Genomic DNA, 25386 nt, shown 5'->3' with positions numbered 1-25386 from the left:
CTGAGGCCCAGTGGTATGTGCACAGTGACTTGCCTGACCTATCAAGGTTATTTGTTGTTGTCCTACGCACACTCCCTGGCCCCTTATCTTGCGACACATTGGTAGTATGTTTGATGGAGATGAATAAGTTGTTGCTTACAGTCACAAAGGCCCAAGGTTATTTTGCAGAGGTTTTTAGCTTAGGATCATGATTCAATACTTGTGCCTCTGGTCTATTTACACAAGAAGGGAATCCCAGGGTGCTTGAGCCACACCCCATTGTGCACAATTGCACACTATTGTTGCCAATGAGAGGGAATTGTTTTTTAAAAAATGGGAATGGATGGAGAAGTGCAAGAGGGGTGAGCGCCCATAAGGACACAGGTAGGATGAGGGGGATGAACTGCTTTCATTTGTCCTCTGCCACAAGCCTTAGGATTGCAGCCTTGGACTTCTGATGTGATTTATACAGGAACTCAGCAGTAAGTTATGGGACATGCACTGACTGTGGACATTTTGCAGGCATGAACAGTGCTGAAAGCAGATTGCATATAACTGCCCCATTGTGAGCACAAATCATAATGAATGCACAATAGAAGACATCTGAAGGGTCTCTGATACATCTGCTCTTCTGTCCACAGATGGCTGGGTATCATCATTAGTTCAGTTCTGTATATCACGTATGAGAGTTAGCCTCAAACTTTTTATGAACGTGAAAAGTGAACTGGGGAGTGGGGCACACCAGGACATTGAGTAGGTTTGCCAGATCACATTCTAGAGTGATCTGGAGATCCATACAACAAAACTCTAGAATGTGATCTGGCAAGCCTGGATAGGAGTTACTAAGTCACAGAAGAACAACACAGACAACACTATAGAAATACAATGGATTATTGTGGACTACCATGAGCCTGAGCAACAACCTCCCCATTTATCACCCTTGCCACCCAAAACATGATGGATTAGCCTACCTTGGAACAATTAAGTTTTTGCCAGTGTTGGCTGAGTTGTCAAAGTTAGGCAGCGGGCGAAAAAGACATCATCTCTCTCTCTGAAGGCAGATTCTGGTGGCCTTCTGAAAACAATCCTGCTGTAGTGATGTATCTTTACACTCATCATCATCTTCTTCAGCAACTAAATTTCAAGCACTTGCTTCACCTCTACCTCCTGTCTGATATGTCAGAACCCAGAGAACTCCCTCTGGTGCCAGGCATGTAGGTCAAAACTGTCTCCAGATGGCTCTGCAAAGCCAGCTTGGGGCTAATGGTAGGAAGCCAGCTGGGTCAGGGATATCAAATCTAGTACTGGAGGAATAGGTGGCCCTAGGGGCCTAAGAGGAAGGGGGAAAGACAGAGATACCTGTTGGTTTAATGCTTGTGATCAGATTTCCTATGTAATTATGGGTGTTGTTTGGGGGCAATCCAAGAGGCCCAGGTCTTTTGCACCAGTTCTGGATCTCCTTTCCCTTCCTCCCTCCTCTTCTTTTTAAACTTTAAAACAATATTTTGTGCAAATTTTATGCATTGGCCTGTGCCCCCGAGTCCTTTAAGTACTTTGCAGTACAGTGGTACCTCGGGTTACATATGCTTCAGGTTACATACGCTTCAGGTTACAGACTCCGCTAACCCAGAAATAGTGCTTCAGGTTAAGAACTTTGCTTCAGGATGAGAACAGAAATCGCGCGGTGGCGGCGCGGCAGCTGCAGGAGGCCCCATTAGCTAAAGTGGTGCTTCAGGTTAAGAACAGTTTCAGGTTAAGAACGGACCCCCAGAACGAATTAAGTACTTAACCCGAGGTACCACTGTACAATACTCCTTTTGGTAATGCTCTCCATCTTCCTTTGGCAATGGACAGTGTGAGCATGCCCTGTTGTTGCATATGTTGCAAGGCATCCTGGGAATCTCCCAACAATAACTGATATTACCCCTAAGCTATTTATTTCTGTAAAGCCTGTAACATATTCTCTATACAGCTATCCTCCTGCTCCTTGACTTACCTCACAGACCATTTCATCTAACCCACATTAAAGCAGGTTAGTTATTTTGTTGTTGCCACCATTGAGTTATTTCTCTAGAATTGGACTATGTTTCTTTGTGAGGCAGATGACCAGTGTTAGAGCCCCATGTATAGTGTTGCAACATTCCAGGCTAGAAGTGACCAAGACTTGTGTAACAGTGGGCAGATCTGCCAGTTAGGGCAGCCCCCAAATTTCCTGGAGCCGTTTTCACAAGGAAACCACCAAGAGTGGCCTAGAGATCTTAAAAAAACAAATTTTCATCTCCGGACAGGGGTGTATCTGAATTTCTCAAGTAGCAGCAGATTCAGCATAAATATATACGCAACCTTCCCGTTCTGGAAGGAGAACTGATGCAGCCTCTCTCCTTTACTGGCAACAACACAAGCTAAGATTGAGGATGATACTGCGTTTTCATTTAGAATACTCTTGTTATTGGCACCGAAAGTTCTTCTGCAATACAAAAGCGTCACTGCGTTTCTGCAGTTTATCACAGCTGCAGCAATTTCTGAAAGCAAAAAAGGCTCCCACCCCCGAATAAAGTTTAATAATAATTATCTAAGGAAATTTAAGACGAAGGGTAAGGGGGAATAACAGCAGATAATTGACTAATTTGCTGAGGCAAAGAAACAGAAAATGAGATTGAAATTGACTGGTAGAAAGCTTCTCTATTAAATGTTGTATAACATTTCACAGGTGACTACATTATGATAATTAAACCTTACAAGGTGCTAATCTCTTAAACTGGTGCATTTAATGTGGATAAGAGTGCTCATCTAGCTTACTTCAATTTGCTGGGAATATTAGCTCTCACCCAAAGTTTCTAGCTCTCATGACTAATGCATTATTTTCTTTGTATTTCTGTCTGATCTTAACCTATGAGCAGATTACAATGTATTGTTGTTTTATTCTGACAACAAACCTGTGAGATAGATCAAGTTTAGGTACAATGACAGCCCCATTCCCACCCACTAAGTTTTATAATATAACAGGAAATGTACACGCTGTAGGTAGGCTCTCTTTTTTGCCGTTTCTTGGTTATATTTTATTAAATTTTCAAAAAAAATCACATATACATTCCAATACATAATATTTTTTCTTCTGTTTTGTCGACTTCCCACCCCATTTTCCTTGGTGTTTTTTATTACTCCCCTTTGCTGTGCCCTCGCTTCTCCCTCTTATATCATAACAATAATACAATAATCTCTAATTCCTTCTGGTGCTCATAGTTCAAATCCTAATCATGATTTCATCATACTATAATATTTCTTTAAATAGTCCAAAACAGGTTTCTGTTCTTCCACAAAGCAATCACTACCAGGTTCTCTGATTCTAGCTGTTAACTTTGCCAGCCCTTTATTTATCCATTATTTATTTATTTATCCATTCTTCTTTGGTGGGAACTTCTTCCCTTTGTGTGCATCGTTGCAGGTAGGCCTCCTGTGGCCAGAGCATGGAGGCAACCTCTGCCTCTGTATGTTGCAGCTTGCTCTGTTCCCATGAGCGATACGTCCTTACTACAACTGTGGCTCCAGCCAGGCGCTTTCTCACTGGGGTCTCCAGGGACCAAGGTCATTAGCCTGCAATACTAATTAAAGTATGTTAGCCAAGCTCAGAAAAGAGAGGCCACTCTGGCAGGGAAAACATCATTCAGAGTCATAGCTGGGTCAAGCAGGGAGACAAATGGATCCCCCCTTCCCTCTCTCTTTCCCTATGGGGCAGAGCCAAAGGAGTGTGTCTGGGCTGGAGGACAACAAAGGAGGTCCTGGGCAGTCCTGCAGCTTCCCTGAAGCATTAGGAGGTGGCTGAGGACGGAGCTGGCCGGAGACCAGAAAACCCCTCTCCAACCCAGCTAGGGTTGGGGGCAGGAAGAGGCTCCTCTGAGCCAGGAGGGTGATCTGTCCAGCTGGGCTAAGGGGTGGCAGGGAGGAGACATCAGGACAAATGGGAGCTGTTTGTACAGAGGAGGGATCTAGGCCAGAGGTCTCTGCACTCAGCCTTTTGGAAGTCTACAGCTCTTGTGGTGTGTGACTGAGCCAGGCATTTCAGTGCCTTCGGGGCAGGGGCTTCTCAGGCAGGGGAGGGACACTTGTTTATTTAGGTAAAGGTAAAGGGCCCCTGACCATTAGGTCCAGTTGTGACCGACTCTGGGGTTGTGGCGCTCATCTCACTTTAATGGCTGAGGGAGCCGGCGTACAGCTTTCGGGTCATGTGGCCAGCATGACTAAGCTGCTTCTGGCGAACCAGAGCAGCACACGGAAACACCATTTACCTTCCTGCCGGAGCGGTACCTATTTATCTACTTGTACTTGACGTGCTTTCGAACTGCTAGGTTGGCAGGAGCTGGGACTGAGCAACGGGAGTTCACCCCGTCGCAGGGATTCGAACCGCCGACCTTCTGATCGGCAAGTCCTAGGCACCATAGCACCACCCACGTCCCGTTTATTTATTTAGAGCAATATTAAAACACTAAAATAAGGAGAAATGTCTGCCTTCACCTTTGGGGAGAAGAAGAGTAGGACTGGTTCCTCACCCCTGCCATCCTACTGTCTTTTGGAAGTGATTCCTATGTGAACTACAGCCACTTCAGAGGGCTTCGGCTCCCTGGGGCAGCGAGCCGTGGGTCAACAACCAGGGGTACTCGCAATCCAGTTGAAGAGTCTCTTCCTGTCAACTTTGAGGCCAGGAGCCTGGGCACAGTCTAAGAGAGGCAGAACAAGGGGGCTTGTTCCAGTGGTGGGGAAGGAGGTGGCTCAGCAACATGCAGGTGGGGAACTCTCTTATAAATCCTGGCTCCACAGGGTGGCATTGGGGTGGGGTGGATATTGCCAGGTAGAGAAGTTTTCCAGTAGGGATCATCACCAGGCAAGGGATCTGGGCCAATGTGATCTGGAATCGCAAGAGCTGCCCACGTCCCCAGCAAAAGCTTTTGCACACTGCTGCCACCAAGGCAAGGTTCATCATGACAGACGCATCTGTCTGTCCTACTGTCTAAATATGGAGAAAGCTCAGCCCAGGAGCGAAAGCAGCATCTGGCGCTGCTGGCTTCCTGATCAATGAGCTTCTCAGCTCCCAAACAGAAGCAGCAATTAGGGACTGCTCTAAGGAAACATGATTTCCCAGGGCTAAAAATAACCGCACAAGGAGGGGAGGAGGGGTAGTCCTGGGAGCAGCCCTCCAGACTATGGGCTGGTTACTGTCCCTCTGACAAGCTCTGAAAGGTTTCAAAATGTCCCTTAGAGATAGGGGGAATTGGACATGCGCCACTTGCTCCTTCCTGACCAGTCAAGCTCTAGCTTTGGCACTCAGGATGCTCTTTTTGGAGCATCAAAAGTATGCATTTCCAGAATGAAGTGCAGAATGAATCTAGAGCAGAATCTTGAAAGCACATGTTTGAGAATCTAAAAACTGGGGTGTATCCAAATGCCAGAACTTCTTTTAGTGCTACAAATCAGTATGCTCTCCAAATGCTTTCAGACAACCACCACCAATTTTTATGTACTTTATTATTATTATTATTAACTCCAAGACTAGCAGTGTTTTGCTAGTTCCAGCCTTATTTCTTGGAAAATGCACGTGGTGCAATCCTTATGGGACTGATGAAATTGAGAAAGCAGCAATAAAACTTCGAGGTTTTCCATTTACACCCAAGAACACTAGCAGAGTAGCACAGAGGAAAAGCATGGGAGGTTAGCTGGATATAATGGCAGGGGACAGGGCAAGGATCACACACAAGCCACATCCATGAATGGCACCTGAAAACTGGGTAAGGCAGCAGTGCTGCCTGAATGTTTTGTGCTGCCGTTGCAATGTACAATGTAAGAATGGCTGCCTATGAGCCGATAGTGCAGAGAAACGTAGAGGAACTTTAGAAGGAATGTTGCCTGCATTCTCCAGAATAAGTGAGCGAATGGTGCTTATATGGAAGAAAAGTCTTGTTTGTGTTGAAGCACACTTCCATTTGTGATTTTGTAATGGGCTTGTTAACGGGACGCGGGTGGCGCTGTGGGTTAAACCACAGAGCCTAGGACTTGCTGATCAGAAGGTCGACGGTTCGAATCCCTGCGACGGGGTGAGCTCCCGTTGCTCGGTCCCTGCTCCTGCCAACCTAGCAGTTCGAAAGCACGTCAAAGTGCAAGTAGATAAATAGGTACTGCTCCGGTGGGAAGGTAAACAGCATTTCCATGTGCTGCTCTGGTTTGCCAGAAGTGGCTTAGTCATGCTGGCCACATGACCCGGAAGCTGTCTGCGGACAAACACCAGCTCCCTCGGCCAATAAAGCAAGATGAGCGCCGCAACCCCAGAGTCGGTCACGCCTGGACCTAATGGTCAGGGGTCCCTTTACCCTTTACCTTTAATGGGCTTGTTAGTTTTTGAACTATCCTCATAGTCCAAAGGCACTACAATTGTCAGGACAAAACTAGACATGACACCAACGATCTAGGAACTGGATCGCCTGTGTTTTGTTTCTTTTTAACTACTGTGGGAGAGAGGCAAAATGGATCAGAGCCGCAGTGCTTGGGGAGGGGTTTTCAACACTGATCCCCCATCCTCCCATATCATTTTTGTGACTGAGCCCCCTGCCCACCCCAAACTGGAGTATTCAACAACAGGTACTTGACGCAACAATAGAGCCCCACATCTCAATCACCTAACGTCACTATGGCACCAGATGACCCTCGCCCCCTCTTTTTGCCCACATGTCCATGCAGAGAGCTCTGCAATTTATGCCCAAGTGCCAATAGTCAGCTGATTGTTGGGACTCACATAGCGCTACAAACAGAACTATGAAAGCCCTGACAATCAGCTGAGGCCATCACTGCCCTGACTCCTACCAAAGGAATTTCACATTTTGAAAAACAATTCTGAAGTTGTATATTGCCACAACCTATTCCAGGAGTAGGGGAGCTCAAGTGCTAAATGCAGCCCTCCAGACCCCTGTCTTTGGCCCTTGGGATCCTCCCCAGTCCACAACCCTCACCGGCCCTGCTTTACACCCTCCATGAGTAATAATAATAATAATAATAATAATAATAATAATAATAATAATTTATTATTTATACCCCGCCCATCTGGCTGGGTTTCCCCAGCCACTCTGGGCGGCTTCTAACTGAATATTAAAAACAGTACAGCATCAGACATTAAAAACCTCCCTAAAGAGGGCTGCCTTCAGTTGTCTTTTAAAAGTTAAATAGTTGTTTATTGCCTTGACATCTGCTGGGAGGGCGTTCCACAGGGCAGGCGCCACTACCAAGAAGGCCCTCTGTCTGGTTCCCTGTAACCTTACTTCTCGCAATGAGGGAACCGCCAGAAGGCCCTCGGCGCTGGATCTCTGTGTCCAGGCTGAACGATGGGGGTGGAGACGCTCCTTCAGGTATACAGGACCGAGGCTGTTTAGGGCTTTAAAGGTCAGCACCAACACTTTGAATTGTGCTCGGAAAGGTACTGGGAGCCAATGCAGAGTGGCTTTGCCCGGCTGGAATGTGTCCTTGCACTTTGATAATGCCTCTTGGTTGTCTGGGTAGCGAACAGAGAGGAGTGTGTGAAAGTGACTAGACACTAGTCTACTGTACAGAGGAATTGTTTATATTCATCGCTCTGCCCTCTTTGGCCTCAGGCCCTGCCCAGCACTGGAATGTGGCCCCATGGAAGTTTGCTGAGAAGGGAATTTGGCCAATGGCCTTACAAAGCTCCCCCGCCGCTGGCCTATTTTTTTTTATGTTGCCATTTCTCTATCCCTCTCTATATCATAACAAATAAAAAAAATTAAAAATTCTCCAATAGCACCTTAGAGACCAACTAAGTTTGTTCTGGGTATAAGCTTTCGTGTGCATGCACACACGAAACAACCTTAGTTGGTCTCTAAGGTGCTACTGGACAATTTTTTAATTTTTTAATTTATATCGACTGCATCAGACCAACACGGCTAGCTAGCTGAATCTATATCATAAAAGTGAGGGTCCTGTGAGTTCTGTGTAGATTCTGTAAATACTGGCAATCTGGGAAGTAGCCCTTGGGAAAGTAAGCCCTCCATATGCAGGGATCTTTCCATTGTTTCTTGCCCAGCTCATGCTGAAGAATGGACCTAGTGGATCACGAGGAGCCTTTCATTCCAGGGCAGAACAGGCATTTTTAGGCCAAGTGCTTATTTTTGGCTTCACAGGACAGCCGGAAGGTCACTCTCGCAATCCCAGCAAAGTTCCGGCCGCATCTGGGCCAAAGGCATGGCCCGTCTGTTCCAAGGCACACGGCAAGAATACTTGGTTTGTGTCCGGAGCACTGTGATCCCATTCAGGAGCCCTTTAACCAGATTAGAGAGGGATTGAAGGATTTAGCTCTGGTGTGAATCTGAGTTTATCCCGGATGGGTTGCCAGCACGGCGGGCATTGCCCAACAGCCGCCCACAAGGACACACAGCACAGTCTTTCAGCCAAGGAGTCCAGCCTTCTGAACACATGGGGGCCTTTGTCGGCAGTAGGATGAAGGCTGTGGGGTTAGGAGGCAACAACATCCCTGGGTTCATCTGGAGCCAGGAGATCCCTGGAGGGCGTTAATGATTAACAGCCTGGTTGGCCTTAAGCTGGGCTATGCCAGGAGCTGTAAACAGACCAGGGGCAGCGCTACTGGCACATTCCCCCTCGTTCCCTCCCCCTATGAAATGTTTTCCTAGACACGGATTGGTGGGGAGAAGTTGACTCTGTATGTGGAGAGTCCCTGCTGGCAGGAGCGCAGGAAGTGTCATGGTGATGGAATGCACAAGCCACTGTCCATGAGCAGATCAGGGCTCCAGGCATCGGGGCATGTGTCCTCTTCAGCAAGCCTCATCTCACCCACCACTCAAGGCGCAAACAGCCCTACCCTCCTTCCCACGTGCACTGCCTACTGCACACACCACACACACAACCCCCTGGTACCTCGGTGTGGCATTCTGTCACCGCCTGCACCACTCCATGGACGGCACAGCTACACTGCCCTTTGCTGGATCCCTGCAGACAGCACAATGTCAGAACCACCAGTACAATCCTATGGTTTTCTGGATCCCAGAGACATTGGCTGAGTGTACTGCCTACATTCAAAGCAACTTTTCACAGACACATCCCAAATCCAGTGAACTGTTGTCTACCTCTTACAGAGATACAATTACAGTACCCTCATCCTTAACAAACTGCAGTTACCAGGATTCTTTCGAGAAGGGGAATGTGTTTTAAATGTATGCTGTGTATGCAACCATTATTTCCAGAACTCTTTGCTATCTTCCCCACTCCCCACATCTCTGTCTCCCTCTCTCTTTCTCTCTGTCTCACACACCTGCCTTCTAATCCAAAGTACTGTTGTTCTCTGGCCACAAGGCAAGGCTATTTTGCCAATCAACACCATAGACAGAGGTGTCCTGTGAGAGGGCCCATCCTATCCCCAAAGGCACCCATGTTTCCCTTTGCTAGTACAGTCGTACCTTGGAAGTCGAATGGAATCCGTTCCAGAAGACCATTCGACTTCCAAAACATTCAGAAATCAAGGCACAGCTTCTGGTTGGCTGCAGGAAGCTCCTGCAGCCAATCCAAAGCCATGGAATCCCCATCGGACATTTGGGTTCCAAAGAACGTTTGCAAACCGGAACACTCACTTCCGGGTTTGTGGCGTTCGGGAGCCAAAACGTCCCAGTACCAAGGCGTTCAGGATCCAAAGTACGACTGTACAAGAGATCCACTGTCTAGCCTAGCTATGCAAAGGCTTTGGGATACTTTTCCCGTGCTCTGTTGTTTTGGGCTACCTGCTGCTCCCCAGCACCAGCTGCAGACTTTGGCAAGCTTGCCTGTGGGGCAGGGAAGTCTCTGCATGCTGGTGCTCTGAGGAGACGAGCAAGAAAAGGGCAGCCCCCCTGTGCTGCATTGTAGTGGATCAAGTCTCCCTGGGCACTTGGCCTGCACCCAAATCCAGCCCTGAAATAGCTCCCCACCCCCAAACAGGCTCCTGTTACAGTGACTGGCATCTGAAGCAGCCCCCTAGAGTGGGCGTCCTCAATTCCTCCTGGCTGCAGTGAGGGTCAGAAGGTTCCCCGCACCAACCAGAGGCAGGGTCAAACCACCACCAAGCACCTGATCTGGGCGGAGGCTGCGGTGGCCATATTCACTCCTAGCAGGTCCCTGTCAGCCCAGAATTTCCTGGCACTGGACAGCCTTCCTGGATGTAGCTCAACAAACCCAGTTGCAGAGTGCGTCATCCACCTTGGAGCCAGGGTACTGGAGCCTAGAGTTTGCAGAAGGGCAGACTTAAGCGCTCCTCTTTTCTCCTTCTATCTTATCCTTCACAGGGCTCTGCTAAACCGGCCGCAGGACGTTCTGTAGGCAGCCAGCAGCTCTGGGAACATCCCAATGCGGCTTTGCAGCCCTGCAGAGGGATGTCCCAACCACGTCTTCTCAGTATCCTGCTGGCACTGGTGGTGTGCCCTCAGGTAAGGGCCTTCGTCCCCAACCCTCCCCAGCCCCTCTCCATCCCAGGCCTGAGAGGCACATATATATCAGGCCGGTCCTCCTTTCTGCTGTCTTTTTTCCTTCAGGGACCCTCAGCCCAGATCATGGACTTCCTCTTTGAGAGCTGGAAGGCCTATAGCGAAGAGTGCTACCACAACATGAGCCTTCTGCCACCATCCACTGGTGAGACAAGCGCCCCCTGGAGGTTGGGCATCAGAGCACTTAAGTTGGGGGTGGGGGCAAGGAGGGGGTTGGACATTTATCACTCTGAAGTGCAATGGACATTTAAAGGCACTGGTCAGTTTTTCCACCCAGCTGCTTTTCTTGCTTGCTTGTTTGTTTAAGCTCAGCCTCCTTGCTAGGCAATGAGCAGCTGAGTGCTGGGACCACATGCATCTGTGCATGCTGTGGAAACGAGACAAGAATTTTGGAAGCTTAAGGGGCATAGCAAACTGCCTTACACTGAGTCAGACCACCATGCTAGCTTGGTAGATTCTATACCAGGTGTGGTGAACCAATGGCTCTCCAGATGTTGCTCAGCTGCAACTTCCATCACCCCTGTCCATTGGCCATGCTTGCTGGGGCTCATAGTCGTAGTTCGACAACATCTGGAGGGCCAAACGTTCCCCACACACTAGCAGTGGCTCTCCAGGATTTCAGACAAGGCATCTTTCACAGCCCTACTTGGAGATGTCAGGGATTGAACCTGTGGCCTTCTGCATGCAAAGCATTCTCTCTACCACTAAGCTACAGCCCTATGCCAAGCTTGAGGGAGAAAATGAGCTACCTACAGTGCTGGGTCCCAGAGGCAAGAGTTGTTTCATAAATCAGCATAGGCAAAAGATGAGGGGTTCTTTTTCTTTTTCCTCAAGAAGTTGCTGTAAAAACTGTTTCAGACAGCAGTAGAGCACAAAGAGTAGGCTGAGGCAGAGTGGAGGTGAGGTTTGTGGATGAATTACTAGGCAGTTGTGTGTGCAGACACATGCATGTGAAGCTGGCAACAAGGGTCCCATATGTGTCCCAAGGGCAAATTCTGCTGGTTGATGAAACACGTGAAGGACATGAACGTGGGGAAAGTTTCCTAATTAAGGAAAGAGTGAAAAATAAGGACGAAGCTGTACACATATTCAGACACACATATAACCCGCTGTTCCTACCACCGTATCACACGCAGATCCTAAGTTTCCTCCTCTCTTTGACAGAGCTGGTCTGCAACCGAACCTTTGACAAGTACTCGTGCTGGCCTGATGCACAGCCCAACAGCACTGTCAATGTTTCCTGCCCCTGGTACCTGCCCTGGTACGACCAAGGTGCGTGCACTGGGGGGAGAAGCAGACTGGAATGGGCCTGTGCCCTTGGCAGGGGGGAAAAGGAAGGAAGTGACATGGGAGAGTTACTCAGGGCCCAGCCACACTTTGCCTTAAGTCCATACCTCTTTGCGCCATTTTCAATTTGGTCCAGGCCTGGGTGTTCCCACTTGTGATTTCTGCCTCTGCTTTCCCTTGAAACCCCATGTTTTCCTGTTCATGCTTCCTATAATCAATAGTCTGCTTTTAAAGTTGTCTCCACCTTCAGTTCCACTCACCTGTGGCAGAGAGTCAGAAAATCAGAAAAGCCAGATACTCAGAAAACTGGATAATCAGATAATCATTCAACATGCACAAAAGGAGCCAGGACATTTCCACTACAGTGGTACCTCAGGTTAAGAACTTAATTCGTTCCAGAGGTCTGTTCTTAACCTGAAACTGTTCTTAATCTGAGACACCACTTTAGCTAATGGGGCCTCCTACTGCTGCTGCTGCGCCGCCGCCACCGTAGGATTTCTGTTCTCATCCTGAAGCAAAGTTCTTAACCTGAGGTACTATTTCTGGGTTAGCAGAGTCTGTAACCTGAAGCGTCTGTAACCTGAAGTGTCTGTAACCCGAGGTACCACTGTACAGGGATGGTCCATCCCATTTCACCACCTGAGGTGAAACAGAAATGCGCTGTTCCCTGCTCCCCAACTTTCACTGTTGCCGGAATGCCGCCTTCAAAGCACTGCCACTCATCTTTCCCACCCCGTGCGGGTGGGGAGTGGCAATGCAATGCACAGGAACACCACTTCCTTGCCAAGTTTGGTGAGAGCCAAGGCATTCCAGGTGTTGCTGCTCGTCTTCTCTACCCCAGGAGATGCCATGCACCAGAACATCTCTTTTTTGCCAGTGAGAGAGGGTTGTTCTAGCAGTGGCAGAAATGGTGGGGCAGGCAGGGTGCCTCCAAAGCACTTCTGCCATCTGAGGCAGGTGCTTCACCCCGCCTCATTGGTGAGCCGGCTCTGTTCCAATACATATTACAGTGGTACCTTGGTTCTCGAACTCAATCCATTCCTGAACTCCGTTCAACTTCCAAAACATTCACAAACCAAGGTGCAGCTTCTGATTGGCTGATTGGCCATGGAAGCAATGCCGACAGCAGAAACGGATGATCAGCTTTCGAAAAATGGATGCAAACAGGAACACTTATTTCCAGGTTTGCGGGCTTCAGGAGCCAATTTGTTTATCAACTAAGCCGTTCAGGAACCAAGGTACCACAGTAATACGTATTATTACAGGCAGAAAATAAAGCTGCCTTTGGAACCATTGCAACCAATAAAAGCAAACGAATTGGGACACACAGATTTTGCACATATATCACTTGATCACTGTTTTAATATGAGCACCAAACAAGGAAGAGTAAACTAAAAAAAAACACATTTTAAGCATGTTGAGGAAACTAGAAGTGGGGTGCTCAAAGCTGGGGAAACAACTGGAAAAATTATCCCACAGGGGTAGGCAGGGAGAGAAGGAAAGGAGGTGGGAGCAGACTTCCCACAAAACAGCTTCCTGGAAAGCATGCAGAATCCAATTCGGGAACTATTTTAGGACTGGTTCATTAGAGAGAGACATTTTTCTTTGGGTTTTCCTCGTGACATTTGTTCCAGTTCATCAGTAAACAACAGGTTTTCCCAGGGAAAGTGGTGGGACAAAGCAAAAACCTATGGACCTGTTATAACAGAGTGATACAAAATACTAGAAATCACAGGACAAACGAAAGTGTGGCTGAGCCCTAAGAAGGGGAAATAGACAGGAAAGGAAGGAAGAGGGATCGGGATGATAATAAACTAGAGAAGGATGAGGGAAAAGTACTGAGGGTGCAGGAGATGGGGACTGTGGGAAGGCACAGAGGAATAACAACAAACGGTCAGAACAAGTATAGGGTGGAGTTAGAATAATAATCCTAATAAGATCACAAAGGATAAGGCAGTCAGTGACTACTAGCCATGTTCTGACTTCATGGACAGAGGCAATATGCCTCTGAATACCAGTTGCTGGGAATGACAAGTGGGGAGATGGTTGTTGCACCCAGGTTCTGGTTGGTGGGCTTTGTGTAGACAACTGGATGGCTGCTTTGCAATCGGGATGCTGTGCCAGATGGGCCTTCTGATTCAGTCGAGTTCTTCTTCCTCTTGCCTTATGCCAGGCTTCCTCAAACTTGGCCCTCCAAATGTTTTTTGGGCCTACAACTCCCATGATCCCTAGCTAGCAGGACCAGTGGTCAGGGATGATGGGAACTGTAGTCTCAAAACATCTGGAGGGCCGAGTTTGAGGAAGCCTGCCTTATGCCTTCATTCCCTACAGTGAAGCATGGCTATGTATTCAAGAAGTGTGACCCAGATGGACAATGGGTGACCACCCCCGAAGGGAAGTCGTTGCGTGATGCTCATCAGTGTGTGATGAACAACGAGACCATCTTAGAGCAGGTGAGAGCATGGCTATCTAAATGAGTCCTGGGGGCTGTCTGCAAGAACATTCCCCGCCTCCGTTGACTCCATTGACTTTGTACTCAACGTACTATACCCATTTTGTACTCAACGTACTATACCCATTTTAAAGAGCAGATAGATTACCAGGATTAGTACCATCCCTTTGGGGCCTCAAATTGTCTCTTTCTTCTCTTTCGACTTCCAGGAGTGGTTTGCTAAGATCTACGGGAGCTTCAAGGTGATGTACACGGTTGGCTACTCGGTGTCACTCTGCACTTTGATCCTTGCCTTGGCTGTGCTGCTGGGCTTCAGGTGCCTTGGGAACTGGCCTGGGAGGGGTGGGGGTGATGGTGATGGGGGTGACCACATTGAGGGGTAGTGCCCAAAGCGGTGAGGGGGAGGGAACTGGGAAGTGGGATAGTAAGACCAGATTTCATTTGGTCCTCCTAGAAGGAAGTGGAATGGCTGTAGGTCTGCCTGGAAAGAAGTGAGATGACAGCTCAGTTGGTTAAAGCATGGTGCTGATAATGCAAGGTTGTAACTTTGATCCCTGTATGGGGCAGCTGCATATTCTTGCATTGCAGGGGGTTGGACTAGATGATCCTCAGGGTCCCTTCCAACTCTACAATTCTATGATCCTATCTGGTTGGGTGGAGATGGAGCTCTTTTAAGTTGGAAGGGATCCGTCCACACTGGAGATGCTGGGAATTGCTCTTTACATATTAACGTCTTTGGCAGAAACCAACACTTTGCATGCTTTCTGACCGAGTGAGACAAATTACATACAATGCAGTTTTGTGTTTCTTTAAAAATATATTTTATTAGAGAAAGTTGAGGTGGATTCATTCAACCCTCTTTTTTCACCACAAGGTTGTTGCTGCTGTTTTACATTTACTCTGTTGGGTTGATCCATTTGGATCCCTAATCGCGCGGCAGGTTCAGTAAGTGCACACAGTGGCGTAGCGTGGGTTGTCAGCACCCGGGGCAAGGCAAGTAATTTGCGCCCCCTAACCCGTGGATTTTAGCACTCGAGACTCTTCCACTAGATTAGCGCTCCCCCCCTCAGATGTTGCGCCCGGTGTGGCTGGCTCCCCCTGCACCCCCCACGCTACGCCACTGAGTGCACACATTGAGACTACAAATTAATTTACCTGTCTCCAAAAAAGTATAAGATCAGGAGTGTCACAGGTCTCTCTGCTAGCAGGCACCAGATAAAAATTATCCCTGTGGTAGAGAAAGCAGCCATGTCAGAATGCAACTTTGGGAAGTATGCATGTTGCTGTGTACTTGTGATGAGAATATATGACTGTGTGGGTGTGTACTTACGTCAGTTGAATGAAGTGTGTGTGTGTGTGTGTGTGTGTGAGAGAGAGAGAGAGAGAGAGAGAGAGAGAGAGAGAGAATATGGCCCTATCTGCACTATATATTTAAAGCAGGATCATACCCCTTTAAACTTCCCTGGTTCTCCCCAAAGCTGTAGGATTAAGGAGTTGTAGTATTAAGGATGCTGATAGATATTAGGAGACCCCCTCCCAGAACTACAATTCCCAGAGCTCCCTGGGAAGAGAGATTGATTGTTAAACCTCTCTGGGAGTTGTAGCATTGTGAAGGGAATAGGGGTCTCTTAACACCACCCCTAACAAAGTGCCTTCCTGGGTCACGTTGGTCTGGATTTAATTAAAATATTTTCTGGTCAAAATCTGCAAAATATTTCCAGATTGGCCAGGAGCTCCTGGTAAGCCACACGACAGTTCACGAGAGAGCAGAGCATGGGGTGAATGCGTAGGTGTGGAATGAGGAGCGGAGTGGAGAACACAAGGCATGGAGGAGCGGGGTGGGGGTTTAGTACAGTGTGGTGAAACAGAGAGATGAGGGTGCAAGGGCTGGGAGGAAGACCTGGGAGAGAGGCACTGGCTGCATGGTGCTGGCCATGCTGGACAGGCGTTGTTGACAAGCTCCCTGCTCTCCAGCAAGCTGCACTGCATGCGCAACTACATCCACATGAACCTCTTCGCCTCCTTCATCCTGAAGGGCATCTCGGTGCTTATTATCGACAAGCTGCTCAACACTCACTTCAACCAGAAGATTGACGACTACAGTGTGGGTCTTTGGCTGAGTGATGAGGTGAGTTAAACATTCCTGGTCCCCCCCTTTTTTTTACACTTTCTTAATTTTCATTTCCTTTGTTCCCTTTCCCCAGGGAGCATGAAGGTTCAGTTGATTCGCCTCTGCACCACACATAAACAATTATGGTAACCCAACAACCCCTGCCTACACTACTTGGTAGCTACACACTAGGGCCCACTCCCAAGTAGTTGTTTTCACATACAAATTCACAAGAGCCAGCAAATAAGGGGGGAAAGGCATAGGATGTTTTCTCAGAGCTTTCACGATGCTTAAGTCAGCTTGTAATGCATCCATAATGTCCCGGTTAAAACCTAAGTTTGGCGACTACCGTATTTTTTGCTCTATAAGACTCACTTTTTCCCTTCTAAAAAGTAAGGGGAAATGTGTGTGCATCTTATGGAGTGAATGCAAGCTGCGCAGCTATCACAGAAGCTAGAACAGCAAGAGGGATTGCTGCTTTCACTGCGCAGCGATCCCTCTTGCTGTTCTGGCTTCTGAGATTCAGAATTTTTTTTTTCTTGTTTTCCTCCTCCAAAAACTAGGTGAGTCTTGTGGTCTGGTGCGTCTTATAGAGCGAAACATACGGTATATCATTTCTCTGATGCATCCAGTCATGAGTTAATAACATACCCCCAGAGTGCAAGAGCAATTTCTGGTATCTGGAATTAAACTGCTGGAAGGCTGGACCGTGTGGGCTAAGCCCTGCTTCAAATGAAGCCATGCCAATAGCATCCCCAATAGCACCTTCTTCAACCCTCCTCTGGTTCAGTACTCACCTTCACTCATGGTTATGGGAACCAGAACCACCATGCTTTGCTGTCACCAAGCAGCCTGAACCAGCTACATTTCCAAACTTTATCCAAGCCATTGCCTCGTTGCCAAGTCCTACGCATTACTGCCACTTGAGACCTCCTGTACTGGTGGCTTTTGTTTTTAACGTACCAACCACAAAAATATGGAGAGTGGCAAACTGCTGCCCCCATGAATCTGCCTGCTAAAGGGACATGTCCTCTTTGTGTTGAAGCTGATCCAGGGGTTGGGTTGTAGAGTGGGGTAGGGTGGGGGAGGAGAGCTTCTCGCTGAGAGTTCCTGGACTTTCCTTGCCCTTCTCACTGATCCCTTGCCATTCCCCCAGGCAGCAGCCAGGTGCCGGGCAGCCACTGTGTTCATGCAGTACGGCATTGTGGCCAACTATTGCTGGCTGCTGGTGGAGGGGCTCTACCTGCACAACTTGCTGGTGTTGGCCGTCTTCTCCGAGCGCAGCTACTTCAGCCTCTACCTCTGCATCGGCTGGGGTGAGTATATGCAGGGTTGCCAAGGCCCTGGAAAGGACGAGTGACTGAGTGTCAGAGGCACCTTCGCTGGAGCAGAAACAGCAGGGCGAGAGTCACTGAGGGTGGCAGGGAAGGAGAAGCACTGTGGCTGGAGATTGCGCTAATCTGCACCGTTTATTATGGCAGGGGTGGGGAAGCTCCAGTCCATATGGGCCAAAATGGTTTCCCTCGAAAGACGTCAGGTGTGGGGCAGGCAGAGATGCGGCTTGACCAGGGGATGTGCTGATGGGCGGTGACTTCAAGTCTGCTGATTAATAGCACTTCAAAGAAATTTGGCTTGTGGGGGGTAGGGGAGATAAGGCCAGGATTCCCACCTTTATGTTATGGGGACGGGGCATATGACCTTGTCTCAGAGTTATGGGATGGGGAGAGTGTGACACAGAAGGTAATGATGGTGACAATGGTCAGTGTTGGATCCAGAGCAGGGCTGTCCTGTGACATTTGCCGCTGTAGGCAAATCACCCCAGCAACACCCCTACCTCCATGATGACACCCCCTCTGCAGATCCGGGGGGCCCTGCCCCCCGCCATACATGCACTGCAGCCAGCCCCACCACTACAGCAGGGCTGGACTTGGGTTTTTCAAATTTCAGTGTATGAGGCCAAAATTCATCGCACACCCCCTTCTCTTGCTGCTCAGTTTACCATGTTATACAGTGGTACCTCGGGTTAAGAACTTAATTCGTTCTGGAGGTCCGTTCTTAACCTGAAGCACCACTTTAGCTAATGGGGCCTCCCTCTGCCAATGTGCCGCCGCTGCACGATTTCTGTTCTCATCCTGAAGCAAAGTTCTTAACCCGAGGTACTATTTCTGGGTTAGCGGAGTCTGTAACCTGAAGCGTCTGTAACCCAAGCTACCACTGTAGTTGCAAGCCCTGCTGCATCCCCTAGGCTAAGCACCCAGTATGGTGGAACCAGTCACGCTGCCCTAAATCCATCTCTGACAGCACCTGCACCTGCAATGCTGCCATGATGCAGTGGCAGCAGTGAGGCTGCAGCAGTGAGGGCACAGTGGCAGTGGTCGGTGGCAGTGGCACAGACAAAGCCCCGGCAGGGCTGGCAGCGGCACAGTGGTGGGGCCCAGAGTGTCATTTCAGTGGACTGAAGGAGTCTTAATGTTTGTGGAAGGGACTGAGATCCATCAGAAGCTCCCACTGGAGGAAGGGGGAAAGGGTCATTTTTGCCTATTTCACCCCTTCTCTTCCCCCTCTCACTGTTTTAGAGGATCCCCTACACCTTCAGTTGTTCAGAGTGCGCAGGGGGGCTTCAGAGGGAAAGAGGAACTGGCAAACATCACCTGCCCCCTGCCTCCAGCAGGAGTTTCCTGTGAATTGAGTTGTGCTCACAGAAACTCTGAGTCCAAGGCAGATAATGCCTCATTGCTTGACCAACACAGTGCCATTTTACCCAGAGTTTATTCCTCTAAGTAACAGAGGTGCCTTTGCTTTACTTTTCTGTACATTTAAAAAAACAACTTTGGAAGAATGATAGCCTCCACAAGCCCTCCTGTGGGTGAAAGACCTAGATATGCCATTGAATGAACATGTTGCTGGATCAATGGCTTTCTGCAATCACTGTCTTTTAATGGCAAGAATTAGATTATAAAGTCCCAAGTGCTCCTTTATCTAGAGCCTTCCTGAGTAATTTTTTGTCTATTAAAATCTTGCATGTTCAGACTTTGCAATGGTTTCAGATTAGCAAGGAATTGTAAGGTTCTGGTGAAGCCAGCATTGAGCATCCCTACCTTACTATTTATTTCCTCTAAAAAGAGAAAATCAAGATATGCCTGCTTGAATGTCAGATTTGACCCTTGTGACTACCAGCTACCTACTAAATAGCTGCCTTCTTTCTTTCTGAGCGTGAGAGACTAAAGGGCAAGCAAGACGTGTTATGAATGATGCATGGGCTGCAATTGAGAAGAGCAACAGCATATTCTCTCTCGGTTCTCCTGGTAAACATCCAGTAAAAGATAGATGGATGTGATGTCATCATTCTCAGAGTTTGCCAACCCTAGGGATGAGTGAATCAGTCTGTTTGCAGCCTGTGTCACTTTTGCAGGCATTCTGCAAGAACACATTAAGCTGCAATTTTAAAACATAATAATTCCACGTGACAATTCACATTTCTTCCCATACAAATAGAAGCATAAGGCTGCTGTCACGCTGGAGTTCACATGGCCCCCAGTAGGCAGCCAGGCCAACTCCAGCATAACAGCATGCAGGTAAGTGGGCAAGCAGGCCATTTGGCAAGTAAGCAGCGTGGGTGGAAAGCGGCCCAGGCAAGGTGTTGAACAGAAGGGAAGAAGTGGTCCACAGAGAGGTTTGACAAACCACTCTCTGAAACATCTGTCCCGCTCTGTTAAACATGGCTACAGCAAGGTTTAACAGGGGGCAGGGGCTTCAGAAAACAGCTCTCTGAAGTGCCTCAGACTTTCTTACTTTAAAAGGTGGGGTTGGGGTGAGCTGTGAGGGGGGAAAGGAGGGGTGTGGGATAAGCAGGGGGTGGAGCTGTTAGGTGGGGCAGGGGTTTGGGGCAAGCTGTGAAGGAAGGAAAACTGTGAGGGGATCAGCCAGAGGGTGGGTGGGTGGGGCATAGGAGCAGCAGCCCCTATTCAACACGTAAACATGTATCTGAACTTAACATTCTTTCAAAATATGCATTTCCAAACACCTCTTGTCTCAAAATACATATTTCTAAACGTTTCCCCCTTCAAAAGACCAATTCCTAAACGCATTTGGACACGTATTTTGAGGCAAGAACTGTACTGGAACATTTGGGAAGTGTGAAAGACGTCAGTTCAGATCCACACATTGGCCTGGGAGGCACCAATCAGGTGAGCTCATATCAGAAATAACAGAAACAGAAGCATGCCAAGCCCCACCTCCTGTACTCGATTGGCTGCTCCTTACAGCAAAGGGGGGGGGACATTTTGGGTACGATAATGACACCGTCTCATCTGTCTTCTTTCAGTAAACATTACTGGGGAGACATAGGAAGGAGACAGTGCTGTTCTCCGCAGTAGTCATCCATCCCTCATGACTAGTAATGTTTGCCCCAAAGGGCAAGCAGCTCTACATGGAACAGCACATTGTACTGCAGCTAAGGCCATGTAGAGATTGTAGTTTTTGAGGGCATTCTGTTGTTGATGTTTTCAGTAAAAATGATCACCCACCCTCTTACCCCCACCATGGTCTCAGATCAAGTAGATTTTTGAGACATTGCAACAGTAGCAGCAGCAGCAACCCACCCCCCCATAGCATCTATTTGACGAGAGACAACAGTGGGTGAGAGATATTTACACTCTGGCTAACAAATGGTTCTTATCATACCACTGCCTAATTGCTAAAGAACTACTGCCTGCATGGGACTTCTGATGCCAACTCCTGCATCTTATCCCTCGGATAGTCAACCTAGTACCTTCCAGATGTCCTCGGACTCCAGCTCTCATTAGCCCCAACCAGCAGGGTGAATGATCAGGGATTATGGGAGTTGTAGTCCAACTAAATTTTGAGGACACCACTTTGGCTGCCTGCATCTTATCCTATCTATTGTAAAAGCAGGTTTAATCCATAAACTGGGCTCCTTTGGGAGGAAGGGTAGGATATAAATTTAATAAATAAATATGCTTTTCCACATTCTGTTTTGAATGTGTCTGATGGTGCTCCACATGGCAGTCTATTGTGATCTCAGTGCTACACATGCATGCAAGCTTTGCACGGTGCCCACACAATGCTGATATTGGGTGGTGTATTATTATTATTATTATTATTATTATTATTATTATTATTATTATTATTTTGAAGAACATAAAAGGAAAAAAAGACATACTATATCATACGGGATGGCATTTTGATGTCATGTGGTCACTGCCCAAAACCTGGTCTGCACGAACATCACTGAGTCTGCAATAAACTCTCCCATAACAATGCCATTTGTGCCACTTGCTAACTGCTTCCTACTAAGCAATTATACAGACACTGTTATATCCAACAAAGTCATTTCATGAGCAAAATGGCTCCCGCAAACACAATGGGATTTCCATTCCCTCTCCTCCCTCTTCACACCCCTGCCACTGCCTGCAGGTCTGCTCTGGAGATTGGGAGAGGGACCTGGAGCAGGTTTGGGAGGAGGGCACAATGCAGTGGGGGGAAGGAAGTCCCTTCGCAATCTAGAAACGTCCAGGTCTTGCCTGGAAATCTGAGGTTTTGTCTCTTTCCTGTGAAGCCACGCCTAAACCACATGTGCTATTATATATATATGTGGCAACCAGGCCAGGTTGGAATGTCTCTATGTTCATGGAGCCTGGGCTGGGACACAAGATCTGTCAGCCTAGATTGGCTTCTTCACCTAGAGGATATGTAACTCCAAGCAAATTGACTGCAATGATACTCCCAAGATTTGAGGATCCCTCGACTCCCTGCACCTCCTGGTTGCATATAATAAGCCACTGGCAGATCTTGAGTCAGGATGAATCTAGCGCAGAAACTCTTCTTAGGTTAAATTCCTCTGTCCTGCCAGACAGAGGCTGTTCCTTTTTTAAAATAAATAAATAAATCCTGTCTCTCTTTCTTTCTTCCAGGTGCCCCAGTACTCTTCATTGTGCCATGGGTAGTGGTGAAATTTCTTTATGAAAATATTCAGTAAGTTCCAGGACAGTGTGTGTCTCTGCCATGCAAACTGTTTGTAGGTTATCTGTAATGCTTCTGTCATTGCCAGGCAACTTAACAGGTGATATTCCTATGAGGGCTATGGGTGTGAGCAGACCACATTGTACTAAGTGTGAGCAGTGGGGTTGGGAGGTGCTGCAAGGAAGAGGACAGTGTGCCAGGCCACACTTGTTGCACACGATCCATGGTTTCTTTCTTTCTTTCTTTCTTTCTTTCTTTCTTTCTTTCTTTCTTTCCTGAGATGCTGGAGTACCAATCATAACATGGGGTTCTGGTGGATCCTGCGTTTCCCTGTGTTCCTGGCCATCTTGGTGAGTTCTCTTTATTCCTTGCTTGTCTCAGATGCCCACTGAACCGCCCACAATGACTGCCCTTGTCCAACAAAATGCAGACGGAACAATCATTTTCCTGCCTCCAGCCTTCTTATTTGGTGTTCCTGAAAAATGAATAGGGCAACCTCCAAGTAATAAAATGTCTAAGGGCCACAATGTGATGCACCTTGTCAGGCCAGGGGTAGGTTGTGAACCAATTTTGGCCTGAAAACCACATTAGCCACGTTGGGGGTATGCACACAGAGGCACACAGCCCACTTCCTTAACTGATGGATGCAGATCAGCTGAGGGAATTATCAACCGCCTCACCGTCCATAAAATGATGAAGTTGATGACAGGGGAGAGGGCACACAGCATCACCATCAAGGTGCTGAGCACGGCAAAGAGGCTTAAACCAGCACTGTGTCAACTAATTAACTGCTGTTTTTTGTGCTGTCAAAATGCTGCTGGGGTGGGGTGAGAAAACATTTCTTTGGGGACCCAATTTAGCCTCCAAGCCTAAGATAAGCCACCCCTGTTGTCCATATTACCAAAAACAATAATTTAGTATGTATATTATAGATAGCACTTTCCCTAAGCGCTCAAATCACAAAATATTATTAGCAAGCATATATACCAGTGATCCAGTAAATGCTCTGCAAACGTCTACTCCTATAGCCCCAGTGATGCATAGACATGGTCACAGTCTGGATGGGGCACTTTGGGGAGACCTGTGCAAGCCACTGAGAGCTTATGATGGGTCCAGAATTAATAACAGTAGTAATCGTGGCTAAAATTAGACCCTTATTTGCTATGCGTGTCTTTTGACTCTGCTGCAGTCCTGCCTCTTCTTCCCACTCAGCCTGCTTCTCTCTCTCTCTTTCAGATCAACTTCTTCATTTTCATCCGTATCATTCAGATACTGGTCTCTAAGCTCCGTGCCCACCAGATGCGCTACACAGACTACAAATTCCGGTACTGGCTCCTGCTCCCACCCTTCTCTGCTCTACAGTGCCATAGCTTTTCCTGGGACGGGAAGCTTCTATTACGTCCTGTTTACGCCATCATTGCCCATGGCATCACAGCCTTTGTAGGTTAGGGGTATCCCTTCCACATGTCCATGGGTTTCGGGGATGGGTACACTGACGTGGGTTTTTTAAGTGGCTTTCGATACGAGTCCAGCGGGTTTCTTTTCTTGTCATTCATAAGCCCATTTGTTCCTCCACCAGGTAGGTGGTTCATACGGGGTTCGGGCTGAATACTGTGGGTTGCTGCTGCCTTTTGCTTGTGATGCATTCTAATTAGCTGATGCCCCATTTAGGCTGGCCAAGTCAACACTGACGCTCATCCCGTTGCTGGGAATCCACGAGGTGGTTTTCGCCTTTGTCACCGATGAGCATGCCCAGGGCACGCTGCGCTATGTCAAGCTCTTCTTTGACCTCTTCCTCAGCTCCTTCCAGGTGAGGCACACCAGAAGCCCATTCTTTGCTCAGGCCCATTCAAAAACCATACAGAGAGAGACAAGCCTTTATGGTTGCAATTATTATTATTTAACGTGTATAAGACTAGGTTTTTTTTTCTATAAAAATTATGCTAAAAAGTGGCATAGTGCATGGATAGTGCATAGGGTGGATGTTTGATTGGCTGCTGCCGTGTCTGTCCATGGCTGTTGGATGTGTTATTGGTTGCTGTGTCAAGGGCTGGCGTTGATTGGCTGAAGCTGGGGCAACTGGACAGACGATAGGCAACTTCTGCCGGTGAGGGGGTCAGATGAGCTCAACAACCCTGTGCAATCTCCCCCAAAGCGCAATCCTCCCCCCAAAAAGTTCAAGATGTCTGAGCCATCTCCCCCCATTTTCTTAAATTTGAGTCCCCCAAAATAGGGGGCGTCTTATACATGGAAAAATACAGTAAAATGGCATTATTCTGATTGCCTTCTCTGCCTCTTTAGGGAATGCTGGTGGCCATTCTTTACTGCTTTGTGAATAAGGAGGTAAGTGTGGTCTAAACTGGGGTGGGGGTGTGGTGGAGGAGGGAGATACAGGACATGCAAGCTGCTGCACAGGTAGGAATGTATGGCAGCAAGGATGATTTCCACCTGTATTATCTGAGTGGTATTGGAGGCACAGCTGGAGCAAGATGCAATGTCTTTTGAAATACTGTCAGAGATGAGTGACCCACCCAGCTTAATTCAAGTGGTAAGAAGGCAGATGCAGTCAAAGCTCCTCATCCGTGTGTGTCTGTCGCCCATGTAACTGGAACTGTGTAAGCAGAACACAACCAGTGCGGAGCTGTTGTTACAAGTACAACGGAATCTGTGCAAGTGTTGTTGGTTGTGTTTGCTTCTTTCTGTACCCATTTCTGTTGCAACCGACCAGCTGCACATGGTTTCAGAAAGGGGCATGTGCAATTTTCAGTGGACAGAGCAGTAAGAGAGGTGCTGCTTAGCCCTTTCTCTGTCCGATGCTTTTCCACCGCATCCTCCCATCTCCAATATGTCAGATCTTCTTGGCAAAGGTCTAGTCTGCACTGCTGATTTTGGAATTTGAGGGTGTCATGTGGCAGGGGGAGATGTGGTAAAAATGGCAGTGGGAAACATTTCAGGCACCCTTCTCCTTGAAAAATTTTCCCTTCTGAGGTTGCTTTTCACTACATGAAGCACACATGTTCAAATACACGTTTGTATGCAACTTGCAGTTGTGA

The 25386-nt window shown here is 47.9% G+C and overlaps 1 protein-coding gene across 2 annotated transcripts in view; it reads left to right on the top strand.

Moving 5' to 3' along the window:
• Positions 1-25386, top strand: part of GCGR (glucagon receptor) — a 41438-nt gene that overhangs the window by 14529 nt on the left and 1523 nt on the right. The window contains exons 1-13 of one of the 2 annotated variants that reach the window (XM_083598372.1): positions 10008-10205; positions 10305-10445; positions 10551-10647; positions 11667-11774; positions 14121-14242; positions 14451-14557; positions 16216-16369; positions 17508-17667; positions 22285-22345; positions 22614-22683; positions 23570-23658; positions 24005-24143; positions 24635-24676. In XM_083598372.1, coding sequence (XP_083454498.1) covers positions 10392-10445; positions 10551-10647; positions 11667-11774; positions 14121-14242; positions 14451-14557; positions 16216-16369; positions 17508-17667; positions 22285-22345; positions 22614-22683; positions 23570-23658; positions 24005-24143; positions 24635-24676 — 1203 coding nt within the window. In that variant the 5' untranslated portion in view covers positions 10008-10205; positions 10305-10391. Of the gene's footprint in view, positions 1-10007; positions 10206-10304; positions 10446-10550; positions 10648-11666; positions 11775-14120; positions 14243-14450; positions 14558-16215; positions 16370-17507; positions 17668-22284; positions 22346-22613; positions 22684-23569; positions 23659-24004; positions 24144-24634; positions 24677-25386 lie in introns of those variants that run through there. The other variant, XM_083598371.1, reaches the window with a different exon arrangement.

This window comes from Podarcis filfolensis (assembly GCF_964270895.1).
Source record: "Podarcis filfolensis genome assembly, chromosome: 2".
Classification (NCBI taxonomy): Eukaryota; Metazoa; Chordata; class Lepidosauria; order Squamata; family Lacertidae; genus Podarcis; species Podarcis filfolensis.
This window is presented reverse-complemented; position numbering and strand designations above follow the sequence as displayed.